This window comes from Neolamprologus multifasciatus, chromosome 6 (assembly GCF_963576455.1).
Source record: "Neolamprologus multifasciatus chromosome 6, fNeoMul1.2, whole genome shotgun sequence".
NCBI classification, from domain to species: domain Eukaryota; kingdom Metazoa; phylum Chordata; class Actinopteri; order Cichliformes; family Cichlidae; genus Neolamprologus; species Neolamprologus multifasciatus.
Genome location: NC_140444.1, coordinates 34925221 through 34936053, shown reverse-complemented (window position 1 = coordinate 34936053; position 10833 = coordinate 34925221). Strand labels below are relative to the sequence as shown.

The following is a 10833-nucleotide window of genomic DNA, read 5'->3' as shown; positions in this document are numbered from 1 at the left end:
CAGTGTTATAAATCTAATCATTGTACGTAATATCACTAGGAAGAAGCAGTGGATCACAAAACACCACATACAGTGTGTTAAAACTTTTGAAAAGTATATTAATTTTTGCCATTGAAATTGGTAGAAAGTTTACTTTTAGCAGTGCCAACATTAAACTGTGCCTCAGACCATTTAGGAGCTGTAGGTATCAAAATAGTGCAAAAATGGTTCAACATGAACACAGTGAGGTTTGTCCATTCTGTGTAAACTGTAAGCTGAACTGCACCAACTGCAGACCTCATGTTCAGTAATGATGGGCAAACTTTAAAGTATTTTGAGCCTCACAAAGAAACATAAAATAAATAATAAGTATTTTCAGCCTCATAAATAGTCTAGATTTAACCAAAATAATAATTCATCCAGTCAGGCCAAGTAGATGAATAAAATATGATGGTAGATTAAGTGCTTCAGTGGATTCTAGCCTACGTCACAGCGTCACGTGCGCTTTTTACGCCCAACATGGAAACTGCAGTCGTGGTGCTTTCGGTTGTACTCGGAACTCGGACATTCTGCCTTCCGAGTAGGAAGATGTAGGTAACTCCAGTCTGCAGATGAGCTGCATATGTGTTTAGTAGTAATTTGTTTTTGTAGAGGGCTAGCAAAACAACCGTTTTTGAGGGCGTTGCCATATTGGAATCCCGACTTCTCTGACGAGGCTAACCAGAACGCTGTTTACTCGAGTGAGACATCATTCCCAGGTCCGTGTTCCGATTTCGAACGCAACACACAAAGTAACGAATAATGACCCTATCTAAATCCCAGTAATGATAAACGCAGGGCTGGACTGGGACAAAAAAATCGGCCCGGGCATTTTGACAGGTGACCGGCCCACCATGGTATTATAGGAAAAACCATAAATCCTTTGAATGAAAACAAACGCTGTTGTCACAGTGATGGACACTGTCTTGCTGGTACATATGTATCAATCTAATAAACTTAAACCTACACCATCCTCCCTATTCTGGTATTCTAAACAGTACCCGAGAGTAGACTGCTTGGTCGAGTTAACCTCCTGAACTATCTACAACACATGGTGAAAACCTGAAATTAAGACAGAGAAGACTAGAGGTGAGACGTGATCATTACTGATTACTGATGACAGATTTAGACATATTTTCATAAACCATTCATTTGCCACATCAATAAACAGCATGGCAGGGCAAAATATTTTTTCTAACATGGCAACCTTTAAAAAGTGAAAGGAGACAGAAAGACAGGTGAGAAAGAATAAAACTTAATTGACTTTTTGATGGCATTTTACACACAGTACTGGTACAGAATCTGGAAAATGTGGGAAAAATACTGGCATCATATACAGTACTTAGCTAGAACTGAAGAAATTATGATGGGACCCTAAAAAAATTTACTATGTACAATAATGGATTTTTATACATTTTACATCAGATGAAAATGTTTGTTGTAAGATTCAGATAATTATTTGTTAAAAGTGAGAAATTTTAAATGAGAATAAGAAAGTATTTCTTTGTGCCCCCCTTTCCCTGTTAATGCCCTACCTGCCCCCCAGGCAAAACTTTGCTAGACCCGCCCCTGCACAGTTACCAGCTGTCAGCTACTTAGAAAAGGATCCTGGTGTTATTTCTCAGAAACAGTTCATAACTTCCCTTCAACTCATCCATGTCACCTAAAAGGTAAACCTGTTTCTCCATCACCTGTTCAGCTCTGATGATTCAGTAAGGACATCTCCTGGTTTCATCTTCATGTTTCCCTCTCACCAGATAACCAAACCGACATCATGACCAACAGCTTTTACAGATTTTTTCCATTATCCTTGTAGTCTTTATTGTCCTGCATGGTAGTAGTTTCTTAAGCATGGTAGAGCCATCCCTCCTCTTTCTTATCCTTGCTGCAGAGCACTGAAATGATTCTAGGTTTCATAACCTGCCAGATGAATTAGGAAATCTATTTGTCCCACTCTCTAAACTCATTATCACTTACTTCTACCGACAGTGTTCAAAAATATATAAAAGACGAGGGAGGATATTCATCTTCATTTTAAAATGGTATAAGGTTCCGTCTTTGAGAGTTTAAGTTTAAATATTCAGCAATTATATCAGATATAATGTCAGGCACATACCACACTGTGCCCGTGCACATTGTGCAAAATGATATTTTGCACAATTATAAGTGAGGGTGGAAGATGATCGTAACAGATGGCAGAGAGAGGGGAATCTTTCCCTGACATTTGCATGCTTTTTCCAAACAAACATGATCGACATAAACTTGTGCAGCTAGTCGCTGTGAATGGCAGGTGTGGCCATTCATTCCTTTGAGGCACTGCCTCGCTTTTTCTGTCATTTCCATATAAATTCTATGTTTACTATTAAAAGTCCCTGTTATTGATGTGAGTTAACGTGAGTCTTAAAGTGTCTGACCTGAACCACAATGTCAGAAAGTTGTGTCCAAAAGAGGAAAGTAAAAATTTTTTAAAAATACTCAGTCAGTGAAAATAGCTGACAGTGATATGACCCGTACCACATACAGGAGAAGACCCACAACATTGTCAAACTCTTTTTAACAAAATAAGCCAGAGATGTTTCAGTGTGAGAATAAAACCTGAAGTCTTTCCAATTCTGTATTTATGTTTACAGCCTTACATGCAAATTCTTACATACAAAGCAACATTTTTACATTTAATTTTAAATCCTCACCAAGGACATCATAAAAATGCAAAGGCGTAATTTACAGTGGTTCCCAGCATTAAGCACCACTTAATGATCAAAATAACAAAGAAGGTAGAAAAACAAATGTCTTTTTGGTTCATCAGGCTGAGAGTGAGAATGACTTTAAGGGATTTCACAGTAGTTATGTACAAGAATTACAGATCCTTCCATCATCATTTTTTTCTAAAATGTATCTTGAATAAAAACACTTTTGATAACAAAACAAATACATGTTAACTTGTTTTGACTAAATATGATGATGTGGGAACTTTCAGGCTAAATATCTTTAGCCTGAGTCTCAGGTGTGTCAAACATGTCGCTCACTCTACCCACTGTCTGCCACACTGCACCGAAGTAAGAAACAGATAAAGCATTAAAGGATGAACTGCTGAAATAAATAACAGAAGATTGACATTATTTTTTGTATAAATGACACCATTAAACAAAAGCATCTCTGTGTCTTTCATAGTGGGCACAAAAACATTTCTGTAAATTAATAGAAATTGTTGATCATTTTGATTATGGAGCAAAGCACAGAAAAAGAACTCCCAGTACTGTCTCTGTATTTTATTTTTTATATTTATTTAGAGTATAAGCTCAGTAGATTTCTTTGTAATGACATTAGATTGGCTGAATGTGGAAAAACACCACAGGCTGCTCAGCGCAGGTTTCATACATGAAGAAGAAATTTACAATTGTGGCAGTCTTTGATTTATTGAATGAATTTTTTTATTTTTTTTATTTTTTTATTTTTTTGAATTGAAATTTTTATTTCAGTCAACAACAGCAGATTATAATTTTACATAAAAGTACTCAAACAGTAACCAAAAAAGGAATAGGCTGAAGCCTTATGGCTTATACTTATCCTATCCCTTACCCCCATAAAAATAATCAAATCCTTAACCAAGAAAATAAATAGCATTGATGAATAAGTTGTATAACAGTTTGAAGCAAACATTTTTAGTTTTAATGGTCTAACACACAAAAGGGCTGTTTGTGACACTTGAACTGAACACCTGCTGTAACCTGACTGCACTTTACACCAGCTGTTCCTGCTCCTCCTTGTCATCTGTCTGTGCTGCAGTCAGAGCCTTTGAGGATTCATCAGGATTCATCAGGATGAGAGTATACCTAATGAAGAGAGATGAAACGCTCAGACTGAAACAGCTTCACTCATAAAACATGTGCATGTATTTCATAATAAGTCATTTGCTGAGTGTCACTTGCTCCAACTCCAATAATGCAAATAAACAAACCTCAGTCATCTCTACAGGTTCATTTGGTTCAGTTTTTAAGATGATGCGCTTCTTCCTCCTGGATATAATAAAAAAACAACAACAACTTTAGTATAAATGTTATGAACTTTCAACTTTCAAACTAAGGGTCTAATGGGAAAATAAAAGAGGGGTAAAGTGTTTGTATTGTTTTACCTCGTCAACAGACTCAAGACAAGCAGAGGAATCAGGATCAGGACCACCAGAGTCAGCCTGATGATATTCATGATTATTATTTCGGATTTCCCTAAAACAGAGACAAATACATGGCAGAGATTTCTCAGCAGTAAGATTAGATTGTTTGCCAGGTGATGCTATTAGTTATTTATTGTCATAATCCACTCATACAAACGTTTTTCCTTTAAAATGAATGAATAAAGAAGTATTTTAAATATTGTATACAGTAAAACAATTATATTAATATACCAGAAGATGCATTTTCTGAAGAAACAGCAGTGTGAATGCTGATAACTGATATTTTGAGCTGAAATGAAATAATTGCTGAATGTTAAGAGAAAAATAAAGAATTTTTCACTTGAAAACAAAAGTGCAGAACGGTTGAAAACTGAAGTTCACACAGAAGTTGAAAAATAGCCGAACATGTTTAAAATGTGTATTAGAAAAACCTGAGTAATGACAAAAGAAAATTTAGAGTCAGAAAACATCTGAATAAATATTAAAAGTTCATATTCTGCATCTCTGAGCTTTGGAAGACACGCTGTCTGAAAGAAAACAACGATGGTTTTGTTTTGAGGTAAAAACAATGGCTGTAGATCAAACACTGTTGTTTTCTTTCTTCGATGCTTAATCAGCATCCACACTAATTACTGTATAAATGTGTGTACTGTATTTACTTTACATTTGTTATTTTAAGGAGTGTAAAATTTACTTGTGACAACAGTCAGCTGTAAGGTGGAGTTATGAGTCCCTCTGTTGTTGTGGGCCACACAGTAATAACTCCCACTGTGCTCAGGTCTGATGTTGCTGATGGTGAAGTTGTGTCCTGATGTTTTAGGTGAGTCTTCATCCTCCTTGTACCAGGTGTAACTAGCTGCTGGGTTAGCATCACTGCTACAGGTCAGAGTGACTGAACTGCCCTCCACTATCTCAGCAGAGGGACTCACTGACACAGAGGGAAGCTTTGGAGCATCTGGAGGAGGAAACATACAACATATAATTACAATATATACAATATATAGTTAGAACCAAATTTTCAAATATTAATAGCTTATATTCTGAAAGGAAAACACTGTAAACTTCCCAATAAGAAACAAATCAGCTTTATTGAGGAGTAAAGGAGTAAGAGAAGTGAACTCACACACTGTTAGAATGGAAAAGCTCTTATCCTTTCACAGCACAGTGAAAACTGTCTGCAGGTTTTTCTTCAGCTAAAAACTTGTTTGATTTCAATATTAGAGGAAACTCAATGAAACTGCTTTGCTTTGAAGAATTGCTTTGTGTATAATGAGAAGCTGCAGTTGATGTTCTCAGTTGGATAAAGTCGTCTGTTATTTAAAGAAATGTCACAAATATTTGTATGAACACACTTTTGAAAGTGGAAATGATCGGATCAAACTTTATATCACTATTTACTGAGATTTTGATGTAGACATTTGTAATGTTTCTTACATGTGTTCATATACAGTGGCTTGCAAAAGTATTCGGCCCCCTTGAACTTTCCCACATTTTGTCACATTACAGCCACAAACATGAATCAATTTTATTGGAATTCCACATGAAAGACCAACACAAAGTGGTGTAAACGTGAGAAGTGGAACGGAAATCATACATGATTCCAAACATTTTTTACAAATAAATAACTGCAAAGTGGGGTGTGCGTAATTATTCAGCCCCCTTTGGTCTGAGTGCAGTCAGTTGCCCATAGACATTTCCTGATGAGTGCTAATGACTGAATAGAGAGCACCTGTGTGTGATCTAATGTCAGTACAAATACAGCTGCTCTGTGACGGCCTCGGAGGTTGTCTAAGAGAATATTGGGAGCAACAACACCATGAAGGGATAAAGTTATTGCGAAATTTAAAGCAGGCTTAGGCTACAAAAAGATTTCCCAAGCCTTGAACATCCCACGGAGCACTGTTCAAGCCATCATTCAGAAATGGAAGGAGTATGGCACAACTGTAAACTTACCAAGACAAGGCCGTCCACCTAAACTCACAGGCCGAACAAGGAGAGTGCTGATCAGAAATGCAGCCAAGAGGCCCATGGTGACTCTGGACGAGCTGCAGAGATCTACAGCTCAGGTGGGGGAATCTGTCCATAGGACAACTATTAGTCGTGCACTGCACAAAGTTGACCTTTATGGAAGAGTGGCAAGAAGAAAGCCATTGTTAACAGAAAACCATAAGAAGTCCCGTTTGCAGTTTGCCACAAGCCATGTGGGGGACACAGCAAACATGTGGAAGAAGCTGCTCTGGTCAGATGAGACCAAAATGAAACTTTTTGGTCAAAATGCAAAACGCTATGTGTGGTGGAAAACTAACTCTGCACATCAGTCTGAACACACCATCCCCACTGTCAAATATGGTGGTGGCAGCATCATGCTCTGGGGGTGCTTCTCTTCAGCAGGGACAGGGAAGCTGGTCAGAGTTGATGGGAAGATGGATGGAGCCAAATACAGGGCAATCCTGGAAGAAAACCTCTTTGCGTCTGCAAAAGACTTGAGACTGGGGCGGAGGTTCACCTTCCAGCAGGACAACGACCCTGAACATAAAGCCAGGGCAACAATGGAGTGGTTTAAAACAAAACATATCCACGTGTTAGAATGGCCCAGTCAAAGTCCAGATCTAAATCCAATCGAGAATCTGTGGCAAGATCTGAAAACTGCTGTTCACAAACGCTGTCCATCTAATCTGACTGAGCTGGAGCTGTTTTGCAAAGAAGAATGGGCAAAGATTTCAGTCTCTAGATGTGCAAAGCTGGTAGAGACAAACCCTAAAAGACTGGCAGCTGTAATTGCAGCAAAAGGTGGTTCTACAAAGTATTGACTCAGGGGCTGAATAATTACGCACACCCCACCTTTCAGTTATTTATTTGTAAAAAATGTTTGGAATCATGTTTGATTTTCGTTCCACTTCTCACGTGTTCACCACTTTGTGTTGGTCTTTCACGTGGAATTCCAATGAAATTGATTCATGTTTGTGGCTCTAATGTGACAAAATGTGGGAAAGTTCAAGGGGGCTGAATACTTTTGCAAGCCCCTGTATCTTAGATTATAAAACACATCCTGCCATTTCTCCTCCAAATTTCAAAAGCATAAAGCTGACTAATTTCTGCATTAGGCTGGATGGAAAATCCAGCAATCATACCCTACACACTTTTTTTATTAGTGATATGACCAACTAGAAATATTTCTTCCCTTGCTAGTCACCTTAAACTAGTCTGTGGTCTTCTTACTGTATTAATATATAATGGCAGTTACTTGTTCAAAGATGAAGAGCCCACTGGCCAGTAACCTGGGCTGCACCCTTGACAGATGACTGAGCATCCAAAAAGAAGGAAGGATGTAAAGGAGTGAGGGAAGGAACCAGGAAAGGAAGCAAATGACAGCCCACTGGCAAAGGCAGTCTCATTCGGCAGCAAGGAGTGGATGCTAGCTTGGAAGAAACCAAGGCTACTTCTGTCTGTGCTGCTAAGATTAGCCAAACTCTGCAAACTAATAAGCATATTCTGAATTCAGTGACAGCAGCACATTTTCAAAAAATTTGGAGCAGAGACATTTTTACCTTTTTGAGGGTCTGAATATCACAGGCATCCAGTATTCATCTCAGTCAATGCACCTTATGCACACAGATTTCTCTAGATTCTCTTAATATTTGATGACATCATGTAATGTAGCTGGTCAGATATCCACAGTCTTAAAACATAAAATCTTTAATTTTACATCGTGGATGATAATTTTGTAAAATTTCCATAATTTGTAGTCACAGGTTTTTACAGATTGAAGAACCTTTGCTCGTCTTTACTTCTGAGAAACTCTCAGATTTTATTTTTATACCCAAACATGTTGCGAGACTGTTGCCAGTTAACTTGATGCAACATGTTCCTCCAGATGTTTTTAGTAACTCTTAGTTTTCCAGCCTTTTGTTGGCACCATCCAAATTTTTGGACTTGTGTTACTGTCATCAAACTCAGAATGAACAAATATTTATTTTCTTTAAATTGTACATTTTCTCAGCTGATATGTTTTCTATGTTCTATTATGAATAGAAAACATATAAAATTTGTTTATGACATTTTCTAATCATGTAATTCTGTTTTTTTTTTTCTATTTGAATGCATAAAATAGTTCAGCTCAAACACTCAGCCATTGAAAATAAAACAACCATTGAAAATAAAAAGAATAACAGCATTTCTAGCAACTGCAAACATGGTCTTCATGATATGTATCTCAAGTTTTTCCTGCAGCAGTCTCACAACTTTTGAAAAAGTCTTTACAGCTTATAAATGTATTTTACTCACATTTCACATCAATAGTTCTGCTTTCAGATCTCTTTTGTCCCAGCTTATTATCAGCTGTACAGTAATACTTTCCAGAGTCAGAGGGCAGGATGGAGCTGAAAACATGTTGGTTTTGGTAACTGAGAGGATTGATGACATCCTCCTTGTACCAGGTGTAACTAGCTGCTGGGTTAGCATCACTGCTACAGGTCAGAGTGACTGAACTGCCCTCCACTATCTCAGCAGAGGGACTCACTGACACAGAGGGAAGCTTTGGAGCATCTGGAGGAGAAATAAGGAGAATGACAACATGGTCATAACAACTAATTTTTACATGATTAACAGTTTGTTTTCTAAAATAAAAACATCATAACCTTCTGTTTGAGGAGTAAAGGAGTAAGAGAAGTGAACTCACACACTGTTGGAGAAGGAAATGTCTCATATCCTTTCACAGCACAGTAAAAACTGTCTGCAGTATCAAATGTATTCAGGTGTAAATATTGTTTTTCTGATGAAACTTTGTGTCCATTCCTGATGGAGGAAGATTGATCAGGTAGCTGACAGTTGTTGTGACATGTCAGCTCTGTCCAGTTAGAATAAGAGTTTACTGTTGATCTCCTCACATGTACCTGGAGCTGTGGATCTGGGAGCAAACAACAGATATTATATTAAAACAAACTCTCAACATACAGACAGCTGCAAAGCTTATAAATGTGTAAAGTGATTCCAGTGAAAATTATTTTACCTGTGACAGTCAAAGTGACTCCAGGTGATCCAGTATATTTCCCTCCTGGATCTTTTGTTATGAATCTGAACTTGTACTCAGCTGAGTCGCTCTCTCTCAGGTCTGAGATTCTCAGAGTGCAGTCGTTGTTTTCACACTGATACTGAACACGGTTTCTGTGCTCTGACTCTATTTTCAGGTCCACAGGTTCATTATATTTGTCTCTGATGAACCACAATTTTTTGACAACTTCTGTATTTCTTCCATTTATAGTCGATGGGTATCTGAAGGTGCAGCGTATTTCTGCTGTTGCTCCTTTGAAGGCACAGACCTGAGTAGAAGTGTAAGTCACATCCCAGACATCCTTCACCACTGTGAGACAGAGAGAGTTGGATATTAGTCAGAGTCACAACATCCGAGGACAGAAATGAAAACGATGTGATCAGGCCTCAGTATAAGCCCATGAGAAAGGTCTCCTCCCTCCAGTGACCTCAGTGTAGGATAACTATTTATGAGCTCCGACTACACAGGTTGTGTGATCAACAGAAAATACAAGCCAGTAGTGTTACCCTTATGAAAACCTATAAAATCTACAGCTCATTTGCCACACGGCTCCACAACATGGCATTATGTTAAAGCATAAACTCACCCACTGAAGGAGAGCGGGAGTTCTCATATCCACTGACAGCACAGGAAATCCTGTTTGTAGGATCCAGGTAGTTTAGATGAAGATTAGATGTTTGTCCTGTGATGATCTGTTCATTCTTGTACCAGATGTAGGAGAGATTATCAGGCAGAGGACAACTGCTCTCACACTTCAGATCTGCTGACTTAGAATCACCTCTGACAGCTGATCTGCTCACCTGCACCTGCAGATCTGCCCATTAGTAAATAAAGAACATTAAGCTCAGCTGACAACATACAGATAAAACACACAAACACACTCACAGCAAACACTTGGATTTAAAATAGTAAACGAGTGGACGAACATGTTACCTGTGACAGTCAAAGTGACTCCAGGTGATCCAGTATATTTCCCTCCTGGATCGTTTGTTATGAATCTGAACTTGTACTCAGCTGAGTCGCTCTCTCTCAGGTCTGAGATTCTCAGAGTGCAGTCGTTGTTTTCACACTGATACTGAACTCGACCTGAATACTCTGGATCTGTTTTCAGATCCACGACTTCATTATTACTCTCTTTTGTGAGCCAGAATGTCCTCAAAACTCTGTAAGGATTATGTGCTCTGGATGGGTATGTGTAGGTGCAGCGTATCTCCACTGTGGATCCTTTTACAGCACAGATCTGAGTAGAAGTGTAAGTCACTCTCCAGCCATCCTGACCCAGAACGACTGTAACACAGAGCACATCATAACAAAAAATAAAGTTAGATTAATGAAAATTAAACAGACTCATTTGGATTAGTATTTTTCTGTAGGCTACATTTTCAGCTTCATGTCATGGAAAACAAAGTTTGCAGGTTTTTATTTTCAGCTAAAGATTCATCTGATCTTCACATTAGAAGGCAGGAACTCAGTGAGAGCAGCTGCTTTGTAGACCGAGTGTAATGAGAACCTGCAGTTACTGTTGTTGTTTGGACAGATAAATACTCTCACTTAATGTTAGAATAAAACAAACTATAATGACAAATGATTTGCT

General features: G+C 38.2%; 1 protein-coding gene across 1 annotated transcript; it reads right to left on the bottom strand.

Annotated features, from left to right (window-relative positions):
• Nucleotides 1-2575: 2575 nt before the first annotated feature.
• Nucleotides 2576-10566, bottom strand: LOC146517491 (B-cell receptor CD22-like; the record flags this gene model as incomplete). The annotated part of the gene is made up of 9 exons (XM_085163842.1): nucleotides 2576-3851; nucleotides 3977-4034; nucleotides 4151-4241; nucleotides 4884-5144; nucleotides 8474-8734; nucleotides 8868-9095; nucleotides 9198-9548; nucleotides 9826-10053; nucleotides 10173-10566. Coding segments are annotated over 9 exons (1899 nt in total), but the record flags the coding sequence as incomplete, so codon positions are not given.
• Between the last annotated feature and the right edge of the window lie 267 nt (nucleotides 10567-10833).